A 22,554-nucleotide genomic window follows, 5' to 3' on the forward strand; every position below is an offset into this window, starting at 1 on the left:
TAATATAAATTACTGAATTTTTATTTTAATACATGTAGTTGAAGAATAAATACGAATAATAAGAAAATAATTATCCTTTTCTTGGTATAGTGAGATATATACTTTGGAAAGTGGTTCTAAGAACTGCCCCATAACCACCAGAAAAGTATTGATCAGGCTGTTGCACTTATGTAACATATTAGACGCTATGCTCTACTTACTGCTAATTAAAATCTTGATTGAATCCTGCTAACACATTAGCGGTCACTGATGTATTACTTTCTCTTATGACTGAAATTAGACCAGCAGAATAGTTATCATTCTGAGGAAAGGAATATTTCTCGTATTTATTTCAATTATTTAAATGTCAAGTTTTCAGTCCAAACACATATACGGAGGATTAATTATAGTAATAGTAGACACAAAGTATAATACTTAACACCAAATATGTCAAATTCGATTAGATTCTTAGATCAAATTTTTACAAATAAATGATTCTCCAAGTTATTTTTTCTTTAATAGTAAAAGCTTGTGATTATCTGCACTAGAACCTCGATAAAATAATCAGTCGGGAACGTGTTGACAAATTACATTATTCTACAGAACTCCTGCAAATTGACTACAGCATCTATTTAGCATTATTGCTAGAAAGGTTTCCTTTGACCATCTTTTGAGCATGCTTCTAAAGAAAACTTTGTGCAAACTTTCGATCTGGAATATTCTCTGCGCTGCAACAATTTTTTTCTGGGGATAGAGGAATTTACGATGAAATAATAAATTGAATAGTTTCTAAAATTAATGCCACGTAACTTCGCTTATTGGCTAGTTGATAAGCTGAGCTTAGTGCTAAAGCACAGTAATAGAAAATAAACTTATGATATTTGAACGGAACAAAATAGAATAACAAATAGACGAGCTCATGGTAAAATCAATATTATAGAATTTCCAGATACTTGAAGAAAATTTCATCACAGATTAAGAGATAAAGTATTACTTCTAGCACACAGCGTCGTAACGTCTATACATTATCGTCATTCATGTCGATTAAATTACATTTTAGGCTTTTTTTCTTGATATCGCTAAACGACAGACACGCACTTGTCATATGAGAATACTTTAAGAGGAAAGTACTTCCTCCTAGTAAGACATAATATCAGAATCAAATTCTACTATTAAAAATAATCCTAAAATCTTTCTTTATAATGAACAGCGTGTAAATTAAAACGCCAAGACCTCGATTCGAGTTTTTACAATTTTGGCCATTATGCGTTATAATTGTATTCCAAACTTTTTTTTATTATAAAACAGTTGCTTAAATTTATTTTTATTCGTAACGAGTAATTAAAAATGAACATAGACACGACTTCACAGTGATGCATCGTGGTCGCGGTTCACGAGAACGTTCTAAAATTCGAGCTTAATCGACGCGGTTCGATCGACGCGCGATTCACGTTTAATCGTTCGTAAATTACATATCGACCTAGGGTGATCGATACGCCTATTATTCTGGGCGCGCAGGCTTTCTTCCCGCGGAGAAAATTTCGATCGGTGAGTTCTCACCGAGCGATCGTTGACCTGACCCGATCCTACTTCCGGGTCAACTTTACGAGCGGCCGGCTGCTTGATAACCGATTAAAGGACGCTACTCGCGTTTGCCATGAGTCAAGGAGACTTCTCCGATTGCACCGTTGACGATAATTGGAGATTGGCTCGCGACGTAGCTACTTGATCCGTTTGATGTGGCGGATTTGCTCTCCGAACCCCTCCGTTTCTTCTATTAGACGAATCCCGTCGACGGTGGAACCGATTTCACAATGTGCTTGACTGCGCGTGCGATCGGTCAGCGATCTCTTTCCGATGGAACGGCTATTTCAAAGAAAAGGAATACATATCATACAATGACAGGTAGGTTTAGTGCGATCTGCAATTTCATAAATGGAAAAATATTGGCAGGTACTTTTAATATTTTGTCATATAGTCTATTTAAATATTTATATTTATTTTAAATATCGTTTTATTATATGTAACAGATCCCCATGTAAATATTTTAATGTCTCATACAGTAATTTTTTATCATCTAATTAAAATTTTAATCAATTCTGGCGAATTATTTATAAAAATAATTAAATTTTGGAAGTATATAAGAAAATAGTAGTTAGATTGTAATTGAAGGAAATTATTTCAGATAAGAGGATATTTATCGTGCCCTCATCAAAATAGACTGCAATATAACTAAAGATTTAACTAACAACCACAATCGATTTTAACAACTTGCACAACTTTAACTAATTTGAACAACTTGAACAACTTGAACGGAGTCTTTAACAAACTATCACGTACTCTAACTGACTGGAACAGACCCCAACTGACCGACCTGTTTCTCACTTATATTATAGTGTTTAATCGGAATGTCTGTATCATATATTTATTTGGATTTGCTAGAAATCCATATAATTTTCTCGACACAGCTTTTCGATCTAAACAAAACCTTTCTATTGTGTTAGCAACAATATTTTCGTTTATGTAATTTTTCTTAGACATTTTCGTATCCATACACATTGTCCTTTGTAACTGAACGCAGATTGGGGAATAAGAAATTAACGTAATTGCAAATACTTATAAACATGTTTGAAAATGTTGGCAAATGTGATATTAATTGAAAACTTATTTAGGATTCCACTTCACCACCTTTTCATTCAGAGTAAAACCTGCAATGTTGTCGAGCAAATATAGCTTCTCTTTATATAGTTATAAACGTTCGGATATAAGTAAATAATAATGAATTATTATCGTCAATTTCATTTTTCAAATTATATTTTCTTAATAATTGAAACTGTACTACATATATTCATTTGGATAGTGTACAATATAACTATCTACACAATTGATTTACAAAAAGGATATAAATTGGAATAATTAGAATTGAATATGAATTCGATAATAAATTTGAAATATATTGAACAGATATATCGTTTAAGTTAGAACCTTTCGTCATCTCCTTTTTCTAAATGAAAGCATTTACCAATGAATTATCTTCCTTTCTTTAAATAAAAGATGCGATCATTTACACAATTCGCGATTCACATATCACTCAGTCATCGACTAACGTATATACTGTCCAAAGAAAAGCGAGGAGAACCATTAATAGTCGAGGAAATTTACTCCCTCGTAACACTCGAAACCTTTATCGGGTTTATGCTAATATTTCGAAAGGTTCAACCGATACGACTTGAGAGGATCAGGAATGGTGACTTTCAGTTTTCACTTGTATCTTGACAGCTTTTCAAGCTTTTGGCCCTTCTCCCTTCACTCAATAGGATTGTACTCCAGAGGAATATTTGCTATCCGTATAAAAGGAAGACTAGTAGTTGAAGTTATATCTACAATCATAGATTTGAAATATAAAAGTTTATGAGGTTCAAACCTCACGAAATATTTTTTTATAATAAAAATCTCTTAGAATGGCTTCAAAATTTGTTTGCAACATTTACATATTTTTTCTATGTTCTTTTATAAATAATAAATAATAATATACAATAATATTTTTAAGGGATTAATTTACAGCAGATTAGAAATCACCAGATTAGAAAGTAATTTAATAAATCTGGAAGTCGCTCCTGACATTTATGCGTATACAGCTGTAACTATTCAATTTGACTTCGACAATTTTTGGAACGAGTAAACTATTGATTCTTAAGAAGGTCTTATCGAAAATCCTATTACGATCTAATTCTCCAATTTTCCTAAATTGCAGAGTTCATGATCAATTTAAAATCATATTTTCTTCAGTTGGACGCAAATACCACGAAACCGCGCATGGTTCGCGTCAATGTCAAAAACAAAGCAGAATTTCAAGCCGCATATCACCCACTGGCCCAATTCCGAGCAAAAACACTAATCCATACATAAACGAACGTAACATTAACCATAGTATACATTCACCGTTGCACGCGCTAAAACGCTTGCGGGTAATCCGCAAAACGACGACCGCCTAATTGCACAAAGAACGTGGCCGAAGCTTGTCCAAGGTGTGCACACGCGTAAGCGAAAGGCAAAATGCACGAGCCGCGACACGACGATGCAATGAGCCCTGTCGTCGTTCCGCTTCCTCTAAAACATCGCGACCGCACAACGCTATTATATCCGTCGCGGTGTGCCGAGAATTGGAGCTGGGGGATGGTACCCGGTGCCAGATTGCGCTAATTAATGCTAATTGCCCGAACTAATAAATAACTGCATGAATAAACATATTCGTAGTCTCGGTGGTAACGGTGGTGGGGGACGGGAGTAGAACCTGTAGGAGAGAGAGGAAGAGATAGGGATAGGTGGTGGGGTAGAGACTAATAGAGGAAACTGAAGAGGCAACGAGAGTTAGAGAGGATGGGAAATGACGAGGAGGGAATGAGAGGACACGGCACGTGTGCGCGAATACCATCAGGCGTGGAAGTGCAAGCACGCTACACAGTATATGCTGAAATATTCATCGATTTCGGTTGCGGCAATTACGCTCCACAAAACGAAGCCGTCCTTGTGTGTATCCCTGGCCACGCTGAAAATTTATCTGTACGAATGAACGCGCCATCGTGCGCTGCGGCCACCACTCGACTCTGTTCACACTACGTCCGACCGAAAAAGAGCCACGCGAAGGTGTGTACAGAACTGGTTCTCACTGTTTGTTTATGAAAAATAGGAATTCTCCATGACCAAAGAATATTCTGATGTTTCCAGTATACTGGATGTGTAGGATATAGGAATTGGGTGGAGGATAAAGGGGTAAAGTGATGATTATACGTGTCGAGACTTGCGGACAAATTTTTGAAACAGGATGCAGGGAATTTAAATCTCTACGAGAGATTGTTTCTCGTGGTATATTGTAAATTATATATTATTGGACAAATTTCAATTACAATGGATTATATTCTTATATTCTTAGGATAGGATATTTAGAATTATAGAAGAAAATATTAATTTCTTATACGATCTTTCTAACTAATTTAGTTTTATGTTCAATTTTTACTTTCACCGTACACTATTTATTTCTTTTAGATTTTAATAATAGTTTTGTATATTTCTTCCCAATGTAATGCAGCATAGGTTCCAAATAATATTTTCGAGTAAATTTGTTCCAATGTGTAATATTTGACCTAATTCAGAAGTCCATCCAATCCGTAATTAATGTGGCGTTAATATACTCGAGTCCATTGTTATGGTGGTAATTTATGACGATAGATGATTTTCATAAGATCGCATTTGGATATGTATGTAGAAGAGCGATTGAGATTAAAATGTGATCGATCTTCGAATGATCAATGTAACTTATAAGCAAGAACTTTCTTCAAGATTCTAGAACGTTTTTAAAAATTCAAAGACCGTAGCAAGATTGACTATTTATTACACGAACTTTAAGGAATTCTTAATGAGTGAGATTCAACGTCATAATTTTAAACTAAAAAATGATGAGTTATATAAATATGATTAGCGTCGATTCAAAGAAATTTTATTATTTAAGAAGCGCACGAACCCGTTGGGTTGATCGAAAATTGAAATTTTACACGATGAAATATCGGGTAAAAGTTTGCATCCGTGGGCGTTGACTCGTCGGTGCGAGGAGAAAAGGAACATAAATGTTTATTCGATACTTGACTCACGCAGATGGAAATACGAAAACGCGTTACTTCGCCAGGGCAAATGCAATCTTCGATGACGTATCTCAGATAAGTAATTTACCACCATAAGCGCTCCTCGTCTACATTTGGCTCTATATTTACCGCGAATACAGCCAGACGAATTTAAAATTCAAATATGGGGAATCAACGTGAATTATGGCGTTCCACTTCCATTTTTCACTTACGCGTAAGTTAATCACGCTGGGAAGACAAACGACATATTCGATCGTGGAACGGAAGTATCCTCGAAGCAAAATTGATTCGAGCTTTAAGTTTCGTCGTTTCGGTCCTGATCAAAGTGTTCCCAATAAAAGAAAACACATTTGGAATTTCGATTTAACGTCCAACTATAGAATACTCGTTTGCGAGAGTAATTTGAATTTTTATTTCACTTCCACAATGTAGTAGAAAATTTTAAAAGCTTCGGCATTTGAGTATTTTCAATTGTAAAGAACTTGAACAATGAAATCATTGCTTATAATTGGAGGAAAAGCATACGTGATATTATTGTTTCTTTAACGAATTCTTTAACGTATTGTTTCTTGAAATTCCATGATGTTACTACATATTGCTATTGTCTGGAAATAAAAGGAGTTTTTTTTCTTCTTTTATCGACATAAACGCTACGTTATCGTATAATGTTATATTTGTGTATCATTGAAAGTTGATAAATACGTGAACGAACAAGGACGGGATCATTTAGGAACGTCAGCGAAGAACGGAAACGTCCCTCAAATCACGGAGTATTGTGTCGCAGAGAATGGATTATACCATGAACAATTGAAGAAAAATCTGTCACTTCCTCGACGAGATATTTCGTGCCACTGCTGCAACATTATTTCAATTTTTCGTTATACAATACAGAAATATATGTTCGTTTCGTCAGACGCTGGTTTTCGATCAATTTCGAATCAATATGATATTTGAATTTGTTTTCTAAAAATCCAAATCGTGCTACTAATCATTGAAACTACTACAAATTCATACTGATAGGCTTCTTCGCTATTCTAATTAAAAGGTCATTTTCTCGCAATAAAGAAACTTATGGAAGTAAAGAATTTGTTTCTTTTAGGAGTTCAATATTGATCACATGTCTAGATAATAAAATTGAGAAACTTAGAAAAAGCGAAGTTAGTTTTATTTTCGAGAAGCTCGTATGTTACTAACTCACAAAATTTAACTTCATTGATGTTAAATACTAGTAAATATTTAGTATTGTAAAGAGCTTTCTTCCAAGACAAAGCTTTCTCCTTGTCTGTCATACAATATTGCACGACATGAAACTTCACCCATTACACAATCGCACGAACAATCAAATCTTTAACCAGGCACATATTACTACAGTTACAGATTTGTTCGAGTGGAAATTCGTTTGAACGCAGCTTGATTCTAGTGCAAAGTCATGTAATTTGAATGTTTCAATGAAAACTTATACAACTTGACTTCCGAAACTAAGTAATCTGAAACTAGCACTATAGACAAGCATCAATTGAAATGAAGTCATGTAAACTCGATATGCAGACGGTATCATGTATTAATTTTCCAGAAGTTTCATAGATGGAAGTTAACAGGAATTGAACAGCAAACGACGGATATATATCGTGCATTAAAGATTAAGATTTCATAAACGTTTAACATGATTACGGTGAAGTTTATAAATCGTTCTACTTATATTTGATTGTAGAGGGTTTATGTGTCATTTTTTTTAGCCAGAGAGGGAATTGACTGCTTTATCCCTTGGGATAGGGAAACAGGATTGTAAATCGCTCGGATCTGCGCCCTTCTAGTATCATGTCAAGAAATCTGGGCACTCGAATATTTAAATGAGCTACTCTCTGGAATGAAGTCTTTCAAGCAGGCGCGCACCGATCAATGAATGCACTTCTGTTATTACTTCGTGATTACAAAATCCATTATATTTGAGAACCAGAGAGCCGAGTATTATTTAAATATAATATTTTGAAAATGACGATTTAAGTAAATTCAAATTTAAATGGTTATAAGTAGAAATAAAAATTTCATTTATACTTGGACGTAAATAAAAACGATAGTATAAATAATATAACGGTTTATTGATTGGATTATATAAATGATTTTCTTTGAATTATTTCATTATTTTGCATCTTATTTTATATTTTATTTAAATTTGTGCATTATGAAATAACCACTAGCGTGACGATACTACTTTTCTTAGAACTCATCGATTACCTACGCCTGACGTAGTATGTATTTCATGTAGTTGACGAAACAAATCTGTAAGAAACATTTTTATTCAGAAAATTTATTCACAAGTGTATGTGTACGTGTATAGTTATAAATATATATGTATCCTGTCAAAGAGAATAATGTATGACGAAGCGTTCGTATGCATGAAATATGTGTCTGTGTTCACGTAATACATAATTTGATGCCAAAATATATTGCTGCGTCTAATTATATAGTCTTTATAACACTTTAAATTTATGGAGTTAATTATGGAGACTTCTACGATCAATAAAGTTTTTCTAAATTTTATATAAAACTAGGAGTTCTTTATAAGAAATTTCCGATAATATACGCAGCATCGAGGAAGACTCCATCCATACTCTTTTTTCAAGACAAATATAATGATTGTTGTGACACGTATATTATTGAGATCGGAAAATAAAATATAGAATAGACAGACAATACTGCATCTGTGCGAACTTTATAATAGAAAGCCATTTATGGAAATGGAAAATTTTCGCAGGTATCGTACTTTAAACAAATGTTTGTATTTGTCAAAGTATGTACATTTTATTTAAAAAATGTTTCGTTAATGAAAGCCTGAGTTTTAAGCAACTACAATCAACTATAAAGATTCTCATCGCCAAATTAAGATATCAAAATAGGGAAAAATAAAACTAGAGTCAGTAGAGAATAAATTAGAAAAGTGGTTAAATTGCGAGAGGTAGAAATCATATTTCTGCGCTAAATGGAAAACGATCCTACTTAAAGGAGTTCAAATAATTCTATTTGTGCGTAAAAATGAAAAGCTCGAAAAATATTTTTCCACCATACACGTCACTTTAAGTAAGTGGCAGCAGTGGTTAAAACAGCAGGACTAGCTGGGTAATTGAAACACGCTGTCTAATTACGCATTTAACTTTTAAGCGGGGAATTCAAGCGAAACCACGCTCAGTTTCTTCTAACATAGAGCTACTAAAGAATTCTATATCTTTCACTTCAATATCATGCAGCCTGCTATGCAAGCCGTTTTTCTCTAGGAGAAATTCGCAGCCAACTACTAACGAAGGTAAACGATCTCTCTAAATTAAAATTTCGTCCCGCAACGAAAAGTAAACGAAATCTACGAAATAATTGACTTTTAGTATGTGATAATACACCTTGTACATGTTCTAGAAAAGCCTTCAAATAAAGAAATATCTATCGTACATGTATTGCGTGATCGTACTGACTGAACTTTCTAACTCGTATCTGTCTGAATAACTTCTAAATTATGTGTTGGTTGAAAAATTATTTCGTGGCAGGTATATGGCAATGCTGCCATATTCTTGGACTTCATATTTTTATATATGTTTCCCTGTACTTTCTTCTCCGTTCTTCATTCGTGGTTCTAACAGTTTCAAGCTGATCTGTTCTATTTCCGTACACTAGATGGAAGAACATATTTCTTTCTCTCGTGTTCTTCTTTTGTGCTCATCGTATCTGAAAAATTAATTATTTCACACATACACCAATTATTAATATTTTAAACGAATAACACAAGCGAAATGCTCTACAGAGAGATTTTGAATCTCGTTAGAGTTTCGTGCAAAGTTTCGCGTATGCGTGTTAGCAGGTAATTTCCCGCGATTCTATGTATTCTAATGTAATGGTCCTCGTAGGTGAATTGGTGTTTGTAGTGGCAGTTGCATGGAGGGAGAACCAGCTCTCTTTCTCTCCTTCATCCTTTGTCGACTGAATTGCATAACGCGCACGAGGTCCGTTGGGAATAATTTCCGTGATCCCTGATATAATTCGGTGATCATATATAAAAAAAGTTACAGCCAATTATAGCCGGAATATTTCACGAGCAGGGATTTACGAGGCGGCAAAAGCGCTTAGGAATCGCTCGACGCGCCATTCCTCGCAATGACTTCGAAAGTCCAACAATGGCCGTTGTAATTAGAGGTCCTCTGTTGTGCGTAGGTGATTACCCTGTAATAATTTCTGCAGTATTGCCTCTATCCACTGTTATAGTTTCGCGTTGTATCATTCCTTAATTAGTACAGCCAATTGTCGGTTTGTACATTTCCACAGAGAAAGAGACTCGTTAGGTTATACGAAGGAGTTTTAGTTGATGTGAATTTGTACATGAAAATCTACTCGGAATATTTCTTAATGCACATTTTTTTCGAGTCTTGGAAATTTTATGTGAGATTTTAACTCTTTCATATGGAATGACCCAATTATCTTTCTTTTTACTTTTTGAAATGAATTATTCTTTAATAATTAGTTAATTCTTGAAGCTGAAACGAATCTCGAATTTTTCCAGTTTTCGTTTATCAAAATTAGGTAATTTATTTTAAGTGAGTCGGATGAACTTGTTAAGCAGCTTCATATCCAAATTTAAGATATTAAATAGACAGATATTGAAAGACTATCAAATGACAAATTGTGTATTATAGATTTCACTTGCAAAACAATCGTTGCAAATTCACAATTCATTATAACATTCATTTATAAATCTTGTAATAAACAAAACAGATATTCCGAAAAATATTCGATCACCAAGTATGTCATTATTACGCAAGAAAATTTATTAGCATTCGATAATAAGATCAGTTCTCTCAAGAAAAGTTCGAAAACTCCAACATTTCGCAAAACGCATTCAAATTAAAATCAACTACTTGAGACCGCTCATTATTCCGAATACTTCTAACAGTCCACAAACTACTCCAGCTTTTCACTCGATATATCAAATATATTCACGACTACGTTCAACCCGTGAAACGTCCCGACGAATCCTCCACCCTTGGTACGAAACCAAATCAGGATCTTGCTAAACACGAACTAAAGGAAGCTAACGTTTCAACGAACGTTTTGGTGCACGAAAAATGAAGTTGGAACGAAACGGACGATTTTCTCGAGGCATTATTTATCACGACGTTTCACCAGGCTGTTTCCAAGAGAGCGTTAACCCATTCCCTCGTTCATTTTCGGCAGCGAGTTTTTCACGCGTGCACTCTTTTTCTTTGGCCGCTACCAGCTAAACATCGTAATTCGGGACGGCATGGCGCGTTCAGTTTTCCCCTCGCATAGAAACACATTCAGGCCGACTGCTGGCGCACTTAACAATTTACTCGATCTTTAGAAAAGACTGCACGATGCGAGAACGCACGAGCAGAGCATGTGAATGGATCGGTTCGTGTTCCACGCGGCACGTCGGTGCCGTAACGGCCGTTATCCCCATCCCGGGCCGAATGAAAAGTGCGGGAAATCAAGGAAATAAAGTGCCTGTCGGCACACGCTCCTCCATATAGGTGGATACTAAAAAAAGCTTTCGAGACATAAACGCGCGCCGACCCGCCGGGATTTAGCCGCGGATTCTATACCATCCGGCCGTACTACGACAGAGAAGTTTACAATGAATGCCGTTGTCGTCTCCCTCCCTCAGGAATTTTTGTTCCACGGATCAACGTGTTTTACGACGTACACCTATCGAAGGGTCTTTCGGAGACGAGAAGAACACAATTGTGCTTCATTGTACACGAAGCTTCTTCCAATCTTGTGTGTTCGGCGGATTCGTACCTTTGTCGTTTAACGCTGATCGAATGTCTGTCATCTTAGCGATTATCAGGTGTGTTGAACGATGAATACTTTGCGTTGCGCTTTTTATTAAGTGGGAATTTTATCATAACGGGTGTGGTGTGTAAATGGAATTAGAGATTATGTTTAAAATGGTCATAGATAGGAAACGATGTTATAGGATATTATTAATTAAGTCTGTCTTCGTTAAATATCTGGCTAATATATTCCTGAATTATGTGTTTATTTAATTTGTTTATATTTGTGAATAAATTTTATACGGTGAAACTTAACGATTCCGAGTGGAGGGTATGCTTGTATTAATTGTATACATCCTTGCGAAGTGGTGTAGTATTTATTTTATTATTGCAATCATTCCTTATACGATTTTGAACTATGACGAAAGATAAAAATCTATAGGAGTGGAACAATGCATAATAGCTTCAACTCTTCCTCTAAAGTTCTAAGGTCTCACGTTCTCCGTAGATTGGTATCTTTTTAACCAAGAGCAAGTGCAAGATCAACCTTCTACTTGAACGCCGCTGGAGTGTCTGATAAAGATCGCTGGGGCCAATTAAGACGAGTCTGTCGAAGTAAACGGAGACTACAAATTTAGTGATACTGCAGGGATTTGTCTCTTTAAATCAGTCCCGACGTGCGTTCAGGGAGAATACACCCGATGCACAACTTAAAGAGATAAAGCGGTCGTGCCCGACATTCAGAGAAACAGTAGGTTTCAGATTCGATTGCGAATAGGAACATCGATCCATTTGTACCAGGGGCTACAATCTACTTACGAACACGTATATACATTGCATGTCGAAGGTATTGCCAACGGTTTGTAACTCTTAACTGTCGAAACTAAAATCTCCTGAATTTTTCTTCAGTTCTATAGCGTTACGTGACCCTAGAACGTGATATTACCGTGTGATTTTTCGCAATGGAGAAATAATAGCGTGCTTTACTGTTGTTCTGTTAATTCTATTTGTTTCGTATGCGACATAAACTCATTCATATTCCACTTGTTATATAATTTACTTTTTTATATGCAAATGGTTACGAAAGCTTTACTATTGCGATTGCTTCTTCACAGTGCTGATAAAACAAATAGAAAGCAATCGATCTTGTTTTTATTGCATAATAAATTTTGTAGGAAGGAGTAACTCTTTTATAATATAAAACAGTATATTTATACTATTGTTAGTTTCAAAAAAAAAAACGTGGAGGAAATGAATAAATTTATACAATTATAATATTATCTAGTATTATATCCAGTCAAAGTACAATTGATGTAATATTATAATTCATATAGTATCCGAGATTTAAATTAATTCATATCCTCCATCATGTGTGGATGAATATTAATTATTTTCTGGGAATTATGAAACCACCAAACAGCTAGTTCATATGTTTCTGCATTAATAATGTCTCACATACCGTTATTGATCTCTTACGTTACAGTATCAAATCACATTCTCAATAATGGATTAAGTTTAACACAGATAAATCGCAGGATTGAAGTTCAAATTTAGCTCTGGTCCAATTTCAATATTAATTTAACTTTCTAAATTGTGTACAACATTTTGATGATATAAAAATAATAAAACATTAGCGTGTTAAAGGTAAAATATCACCGAACGGCGACGTATTTACGGAAAATATCGTAAATGCGATAAAATAAAATAAAATAGACAAATTAACGAGAAACACAAATCAATTAACATCAGTTTGACTTTGAAGAGATCGTTCGGGATGTAAGATAAAGTTTACTTTACACATATAAACACTTATAGTATTAAACCTTGTGCAAACTAATATCTCTCCAAACAAATTTAAGTACCAATATTTAGACTTCCAACGATCGTTTCTATCTTCGCTAATTTTACTCACCCAAGGGAGAGGATACAACAAAGATAAAGAAATTGCCAGACAATCGCTCGAGAGAATTCCGGTTAAGGAATGAAAAGCATTAAACACGATGACACTTTGCCCGGATCTTACGGGTGAACACAAGTATGTCAGCGATGCCACGCCTTTGATCAGCGAGAGAACATAACAGCAGGGAAAGAACGATTCAATTACGCCTGTCCCCGTAAACTATTTCTATACACGTATTCGTGCGCGTTCGCGCGCACCAGGGGTGGCGTTTGAATGCACCATCGTGATAAGTGTGTGCTCCGGCAACCTGTAACGTTCCCCCGAGGTGTTCCGGAGGCGACGAGCTCTGAGCTCGGGGATTCGACTTAGAAGGGTAAACCGAGCACGACGAGTATACACGCAGCAGCCGCACCAGCAAAGCTCCACTTCGTGATTCTTCGTCGTAGACGACTGCGAGCGTTTGCATCCCTCTACGTTTGTACACCAACGAATCTGTCGTGAACCAGAAAACAGAAGAGGTTACCGACGAACGAGAGAGACTCGGATCATCAAAGAGAAAGGGAGAAGCAATTTCTCGAACGGAGAAAGAGACGGCTGAAGAGATCAAACGTTTGATAGAGAGGGAACGTTGAAGTGGAGTCGCGCTGAAAGGGTAGGTACACTACCTTCTGCAAGTATTTGGACACCAGGGTCTTGTTGCACAATGAGACAAATATTATTAGTGAAATTTTACTAATCAGAAGTTACCAGTATTAGTGAATATCCGTCAACAATAATAAGAAGTTTAGTTTAAAATTAAAATTACATATTGAGTTTTTTTTTAATTACAAGTTATTTGATGATCTTATTTAATAAGAAAGAAGTGCAATTGTGAAGAAAAATTGTATAATGTCAGTTCTCTATTAAGACGTGCAACATTTTAATGCTTTGAATATTTTAGTATTATCAGAAGGAATATTTTTAAAATTATAGAGAGGGTGGACCAATACGTGTGAGTTCAAGGCCAAAGTCGAATAAAAAGATAATTATATATACATGAATGTATTGAATTTAAAAATTACCTGGCTGTAAGAGATACAAAATATTCGTATTAATTATTTCTCTATCTCCGTATTAACACTAAACCTACCAACGGCGGTCAAATTGATCGCTCTCAAACTTCTGCACAAATTTAACCATATTTAAACTTTATCATTCGCTTCATAATTTCTGACTTTTCCTAAAACATGCATACAATATATTTTTCGGTATTTACTTTTAATTTGCTCTTTTATTTTCTGAGAAAAATTTTGTACTTGTCATAAAAACATAATCTATCTCTGGATCAAGATGGACACCAGCTGTCAAGACATATCAACTCAGGCCCATAATAATTCTAAGGCACCGCCATAAAATTTAGCATTTTTTACAGCCCATTGTTACCAACATTTTAAAAATCGAGAAGTTTCTTAGGGTTATTGCTCATTACGATAAAACACGGGAAAAGCTTTCTCAACTCTACCCTCGAGTAACCGTTGGTGGAGAACGGCCAATACTCATCAATATTTTTGTATAAATATCGCCGTCACAGGCCATATTCTTATTTGCTATTGTTCTTTCGACTAGAATACATCTCAGTTTGTTAGTCAATTAGTCAACATCTAAACTTGTTATCTCTAAAACTCAGACAGAAAACATCTCAGAGCGTTTTGCGTAAAATTGTTACAAAGAGGAAAATAAAGCATATCAAATTTGACAATAATTTTGTATTCCGTACATGGTATTATTCTGTGATAAATATTTACCCTAGAAATATCAAGACTTTAAAAAAAAAGTTGTAAAAAAGAAATTACGGACATAGAAGAAGACTGTTCAGTGTGCGATGAACTTCAGCATCGACTGAAGTTCAGAAAAACGACATGGAAACACATGAAAAGTTATTTAAAACCGAATCAAAGTTGAATATTATAAATAAGTCCAAAGCAAAAAGGAAAGAAATTATCATTGACAACAAAGGGTGAGACTGATGTAGAGAAACAACGTATCGAAACTGGACCCGATGGGACAGTTTGGAGAGAAATAGATGCAAGTCCCAAACCTGGCAGGACATCACTCCATAATATTTTTAGGGATATGCTAAACGGCATATTATGAAAGGACAAGCAAAGACGGTATTTTATCTCATCATTGATCATCGTATAAGGGATCATATAACAAAATGTACGGAAGAAGAAGAATTTAGAATATTGGGGACTAAGAGGGATCTAGATGCAACAAAACTAGATGCATTTATTGCTCTGCTATATGCTATATGCTATGTACAAAATTTAGATGTCTCATATTTGTGGAATAAAATTTGGAGACCTGCGTTTTTTTCAAAAACAATGAACAGAAATGACTTCGCTGAAATTGTGAGGTTTATACGATTTGATAAGAAAAGCGAAAGTAGCCAACGTTTACGAACCAATAAATTTCCAATGGTATCCACAGTATGGGGCCAATTTACAGAAAATTCACAAAATTGTTATAAACCTGGTACATACATTACTTTTATATAAAGAATCGCTGGAAAAAACCATGCAATAAAACTATCAACAAGTTCAGATTCATTACTACAAAAAACTTGTCAAGTAAAAAGTTGTAAAGGTTACAAAATTACGAAAATTTGTTTAAGATGCGGAAAACATTTATGCGGCAAATGTACGTTTGATAATAAGATAATTTGTAAAAAATACAGCAAAGTTGAATAAGATATATCTAATTCTATTTAATTCTATAATTGAAATTAAACAAAAGTAAATTCGGACGAAATTTTATGAAAGTTCATCATTTTATATACATTTAGTTATAAATTAACCATTATCTAAGTTAAACCATAAAAATTATTACGCGGTCATTTTGACCGCACATGGTAGGAATAGGTATACACAAAGTGTCGGTAGGTTTAGTGTTAATTATTATTTTCCTTAACATCTATTAACCATATACGATTACCTGAGATAAAATCAGGAGGAAAAATTCGATTAAAGAGTTTCATTCGAAGTATATATTATGCACTTGCAATAATTTGAGAGTGTCCGAATACTTATGAACGGTAGTGTAGCACAACGTCGACTTCGAAAGGGATGGGAGGGAAAATTCGCAGCCGGAAAGACCACTGGCATTAATCCAGAATAGGTAAGAGCCAGAATGTAGCTGGTTCGCTTGGGTTGGTATGAGAAAGGATAGTCGAATGGAGAACGTAGATAGAGGGAGAAAGATCGCGGGATGAAAACACCAGCATGGACGAGGGAACGGAATAAAACAGGGGAAAGGAAGGATAATGCGGCCACGATAAAACTAAGCCAGCTAACACCAGGGATAAAAAGAGCCGACCGGACGCTTGGCAGTGTCACCAAATTGCTCGAATATTTTGCACCCCTCTTTCATCCGGGCCAAACCATGGATAAAGCAAGGACCAGGGCAAGGGCGGCAACCACCTGACCACCGTTCAAATTCCCTGATAAACTTTCGGTTTAAGGAATGCGCTCTTCGCTCTATTCGACTTATGCTCCCAAAGAGACGTTCAAGGGATTTTCTCCTAACGCGATTCCCTTTTAGCAAAGAGAGGAGTGTCTGCCGTTTTACAGTCAGCATTAAATCCAAGTGACAAGGATTGCCGCCGCTTTCTCTATTATTCGGACGCTTTTATGCTAGCCAGACTGTTGTTTGGAGAGATTGAAAATTTTAGCGCGATTGGTTTTTGAATTCTGTTAGACGGATAGAGATGGTTTAAAGAGCGAATACAAATTTCGATAGCTTGGGAGTGTTTCTTATAAGAGTGAGCAACTTATTTGATTAGGTTTGGTTCGATAATTAGAAAGTATTGAGAAAAATAGAAAGCATTCAGCTTATTTAGGATAACCATTACGTTCATAATTTGACATATGGCGAGATTTCTTTATAGCACGTATATGAATATATTTAATATAATGAAACCATGGAAAAATGTATCTCACATACATTTCTATATATATTTTTTAGTCGTCAAAATATTTTAGTAATTGCTCTTTACTGAATTAATCTTTTCTTCCATTCTTTATAAATAAAATCCCAATTCATTAATGCTTTTCTTTAATTTTATTAAACTTTCCATAGTCGAACTTACAATAAAGAAAACAATAAAGCTTACGAAACAATCTAACATACTATACCAAAAGTTTAAAAGAAGAATTGCATAATTAATTAAATAGCGATAGGATCAAGTTACTCGCGCGACAAATAAGATATCTATCTGCATATCTATCTTTCAATTGATTAAAAATTCGCGTGCTCGCATTTTTGCCGCTCTAACATCACCTACGACCTCGCTATTCCCAGCGAACCGTTTGCCATTTTATCGCGTTCCGCGTGAAACGTTACCGTTTGCACGGCACTCCAGAGATCCGTCGAAATTAAAACGAGTCGCTAGACGTGAGATCGAGTCATTCTGACCAAACGGTACGATCCGATCAACGAAAGTACTCGCGAAACGGTGCGTTTCGGGGCGGAATGGCACGTTCGAGGATCGAAGCGATCGCCAGAAATTGGCTAGGAATTGTCCAGGTTTGTCGTCCATGGTAGCCGGAATACTTGCGATCGTTGTGAAATTGTCCTATGTCCAGACCACTTGCAGCTATGGGGTAGACATATGCGTTTATCCATATCTTGATCGTTCACGAAACAGGTCCAGATGTGAGTCTTGATTGGTGCAAGGAGCAGCTGTTTGCTCGATACTCCTAATGCCATCACGGTTTCTAGTCTCGTATGGTGTTCACTTTGGCATCGTCGCTCTTCGTGGCACACGGCTCTCATTCTCTGTCTCCAGTTGGTTGTAATTAGTCTGCAGCGTTGTGGCATAGCGGACTGGAGGAGTACGTGGCTTGGCATCGCCGGATGTACACTCCAGGATGTTATAAAGTCGTTGTCGGTGCACAGGTTAAAGGTTAATTACACGCTGCCGCGTGTAACACGCCTTGGGCCACGTTAAACTTTGGACACCATTGATTTGTGGCGTTGCTAACCCTTCCTATGAGAAATATATACACGTATAGGGGGAGAGTCGGTATCAGGGTTATACATATACGTGTATGTAGGACTACAGGCATTCGGTAGAGGGTCCCCTGACCTCGAGATCGTATTGGTGATCTAGGAAATTCCTTGTTCGCTAGTAATCCAACGAAACTCGAAAACGGATTTGTCCTTACGACCTGCGGTTCCCGGACTCGGCGCAAACTTTGCCACGCCACGGTGCACACGTACCACGAAACACTTGCCTCTCAAGTATCTTGAAGCGAGTTTATTCCGTGGCCCGAGGCTAGTCTCGTGCACAATGCCGGCGAAATGATCATACACGCGAGGCGCGGTATCGCAATCTCCTAACTTGTCAAGTAGTTAAGGTATTGTACACTTTCGAAAAGGGACTTTTGCGCGACGATTGACTACTATTCAGTAATACTGTCGGCTACTGGAAGTATTTAATCAAACTTTGGGGAGCGCAACGGCTCGCGGTGATACGCTAGCGCAAGGATGCACTTCCCGTTGGGAAAGCTACTTTTCCTGGCTTTGGATCTTCCTCGAGTTGAATGTCAAGTTAAACTGATCATCCTGTTTCGAATAATTACAAACGTACACATTTCACTCGCAGCACGCGGATAAACGTTTCACGAACACTTCCAGTGGATTTAAGCGTGCATACGCGGACTCCACAAGCTTGTTATTAGAGAACTAGTCTAATCGCTATGGAAACGTGGTTGTCTGCGTGTTTAACATGCGTTTGTCTATTTCCTTTGGTTGACCTAATCCTAATATATTTTTTATTCTTGTAAGGAAGAAAAGCTACGAGAAACTACGAGAAAGTGGAATTTAATCTAGCTTTCTGGTGGCTTTAATATTCTTTGCACTGCGATTGTTGATTATATTAATTTATTTTCATTATACTGATTTAATCTGAGTACAATGTATCTAGATGCACATTAAGAGTTAATAGTTCATATGTTAAGGAACGTCACGTTATTAAAAACGTAAACGAGATAATTTATGTATTGTTTTTTCAAGGTCCCAAACATGTATTGATATAATTATGCCAATATATTATATATAATATATTATACTTAAATTTTTTCAAACTATATAAAATTAATAGAGTAAATACAAGAAATAGTGATGAAAAAATATTTCCTTTCATAAGCACAATGTTAAGAAACAAAATTTATTCGTATATATTTACTGAAAAATTCCGGGAGTGTAATATAACAATAACGAAATTTCGTCCCTGGTGAGCTAAACACAACTTAGAAAATTTTGAAATAAATAGCGTGTGGAAACATGCTCTCTGTCGAACTTACTTTGCGATGAAAAATTTGTTAAAAAATTTGTGTTATCGCTAACATTTGATATGATAACAGAAATATAAAGACATACGCGTAAGGCAATAATTAAAAAAAAAAGCTTCTGTTTTTAAGAAAAATTGGAATTTATGATTTTGAGAAAAAATTTTTCGAAGGAAGACTAAAAATTGCTAAAGTTTGTTCGAAGAGAACTAGGCAATTTCTATTTTCATTTTTCGCTTCTGACGCAAAGACCCGGTTAGTTAAAGATCAATCTGCTTTTCAGAAGAAGGCTGCGGTGTACTATAATGAATATGAAAGCTCGAGTTTGAACATAAGAATCACAAATATTCAAATGGTGCCATTTAAATAAATAAGATTACAACACAGGAACGTAGCAAACAGAATGGTCGTATTCCGAGAAATTACCTTATCATTTAATTACGTAGCTTTCAACGTTATCCTTATGCAGACATACCGAAGGAAAGCCCAGGAAAATGTTATCTTTGAAAAATCTCACGTCATGTCCCAGAGAAAATCCTTTGTCCATCAGTACCAAGCCGAAAACCGTATTTGCCCTTTCTCGACTAGCGTTTGGCAAGCTTCAGTCTAGCAAACTTCGTTTTCAGGCTGGTGCAGTGCACCCACTCATACTTATTGAACGATATCTTTCTATTTCCTTCCCTTCTCTCCTTTTTTCTTTTATCTCTTCATCTCTTTTTGCTTCTTCTCTCTATACTATCCTAGGTACGTCTAGGTACTTGTATGCAAACTGTATCTACGTACGTACATATAAACCTGTACTAATATTTCTATTCATAGATATCAGGACGCTTCTTGTTTTTAAGTAAGATGCGATAATTGGTTTAAATTATCAAGCAAATTATTAATTGATCGAGAGAGTTACAAACGGAAGATGATGAATTCAAGTCGTATGTGTTTAATCCCTACAACCGTGTGCAACTCCGTAACTTAGAGAACTTTGTCGATAATCTGAATCGAAATTTGAAATTTGAGCAAGAACAAATACTATTGAAAAGTTACTGATACAAGTGCAGAAATTGTTTAAAGCAATAAGTGATGAAGAGACGTAACAAGATGATAGTAAAGATAAAATTTTTATTGAATCGATTTCAAATACTAATAGAATCATAATAGTCGTGTTTCATTGTAGTACTGTATTAATGAAATTTCAGAATGTTTCGTATGCCACATACTGGATAAAAGTATAAGTTTTGCATGGTAAGTGTTCAAATATTTGTCTAAACGACGATAAGTTTTAAACCATATAACAGTTTCTAAAGATTTTAATAAAATCTTGATTATTTCAGCTTTACTTCATAGCCTGTAAATGTTCCAATACTTATGAACGATAATGTACACGCGGGTGCACGTTAATGCGCTGTTTTCTATATAATCGCGGTTCTCTTCGTTTCACTAGTGAATAGAGTTACATCGTCTCTCATTCTCATGACAAAGTCTCGCTACGTCGCCATCACCCTGAGAAAAGAACTCGAATGCATAAGTACACCTACGGAAAGCGTGCTCTACCTGCAGTTTCCGGTCCCCTTTTTTAACCTGTTCGCCACTTCCGAAAGCCGCTAGTATGACCGTTCGTGCCTTTTTCAATTTCCGGGATAAGAAGCCTCTCTATCCTACTTTCTCTGTTGAAGCAGCTTTTTCACGTCGCGAGTTTCCGCCTTTGTGCGGAGAAAAGACTGCAGACAGACGCGAGGAGTTTTAATCAACGAAACCGACGTTACCTAACCTCATAAAAGCGGATGTACCTAGCTGCGGTCTTAGCTACAGCGATTTCATTGCGCTGGCCAAATTCGTTGCCGAAGGAAATTTATTCATTCGAAAATGGGTATTGGATCGATATTCATTTGATCGCGGCTAAATGAAATTTTAACTTGGTTCAAACGGTTGCTGTTGTATAAATATATTGTTTGTGTGTATGAAATTTAGCATTGGCTAGATATTTAAATGATAGGGAATATTAATTTATATATACGCAGATGATTTTTATTGAATTTGCGTACATATTTAGAAAATTAGAATTTCTCAGCAGAGGTAGAAAATTTAACGATAATTAACATGTGTACTCTTTTATATCGGTATACGTTATTTCTTTGACAAGGTGATATTAAAAGTTAAGAATTGCAATTTATTAATTTGAATAATAGGAAAAGGTTAATTATGAAAATTCATAATTTAGAGATGAGAATTCGATGGAAGATAAAATTAAAAGTCTTTCAATTTATGTTTACTTTCATTAGAAAATTAATATACATACATATAATACTATCGTTCCTGCCAAATAATTACAACGATCACATGCATACAATACAGATGCATACATATTTTAATTACCTAACGATGAACAAGGCTTCATAAAAATTATATACATATATTACTTGTAAGCGCAGCTTATGTAGCAAGCAAGGACATTAAATCGATATAAAGAATCTCAACAGGGGTTCGTTTGCTCTAACGTAAAACCGTTATACCATCCAGAAATACGATATCTATTAACACAATGAATAAGAAAGGAGGAATCAAAGCATTGAATTTGCATACGTCACGATCCTGCCACTCAAACCAGAGGTACATTAACAAAGTTTAGTTTACACTAGCAATTGAAAAGGTAGAGGAACAAAGACTAAAAGCAGTTCCGCTGCTTGAACTCATTAAACAAAACGGACAATCCCAGCTTATTTCTCAGTAACATCCTCTCAATTCACTAACAAGGAACGGGACCTCAACGATTCTCCAAATCTTTCTCTCTCTCTCTTTCTCTTCCTATATAGCTTCCATGCGAGCTACTTCTGTTTAACCCAGTCGGACGTTTAGAATATCCTCGCGAGCGTTATGTCTCGTTTTCGCAAAGGATACAGGGAACAGATCGTAGGGAAGGGACTCGAACGATAGGGTGA

At 35.7% G+C, this 22,554-nt stretch overlaps 1 protein-coding gene across 8 annotated transcripts in view; it reads left to right on the plus strand.

The window, feature by feature from the left end:
• Positions 1 to 22,554, plus strand: part of LOC100644893 (neurotrimin) — a 322,978-nt gene that overhangs the window by 185,136 nt on the left and 115,288 nt on the right. For 5 of the 8 annotated variants that reach the window (XM_020864362.2, XM_020864357.2, XM_020864359.2 and 2 more), the window contains exon 1: positions 1,863 to 1,884. The exons of the other annotated variants lie outside the window; for them this stretch is intronic. In XM_020864362.2, the coding sequence (XP_020720021.1) occupies positions 1,878 to 1,884 (7 nt within the window). In that variant the 5' untranslated portion in view covers positions 1,863 to 1,877. Of the gene's footprint in view, positions 1 to 1,862; positions 1,885 to 22,554 lie in introns of those variants that run through there. 8 annotated transcript variants of the gene reach the window in all.

Source organism: Bombus terrestris, chromosome 9, assembly GCF_910591885.1.
Source record: "Bombus terrestris chromosome 9, iyBomTerr1.2, whole genome shotgun sequence".
Lineage (NCBI taxonomy): Eukaryota > Metazoa > Arthropoda > Insecta > Hymenoptera > Apidae > Bombus > Bombus terrestris.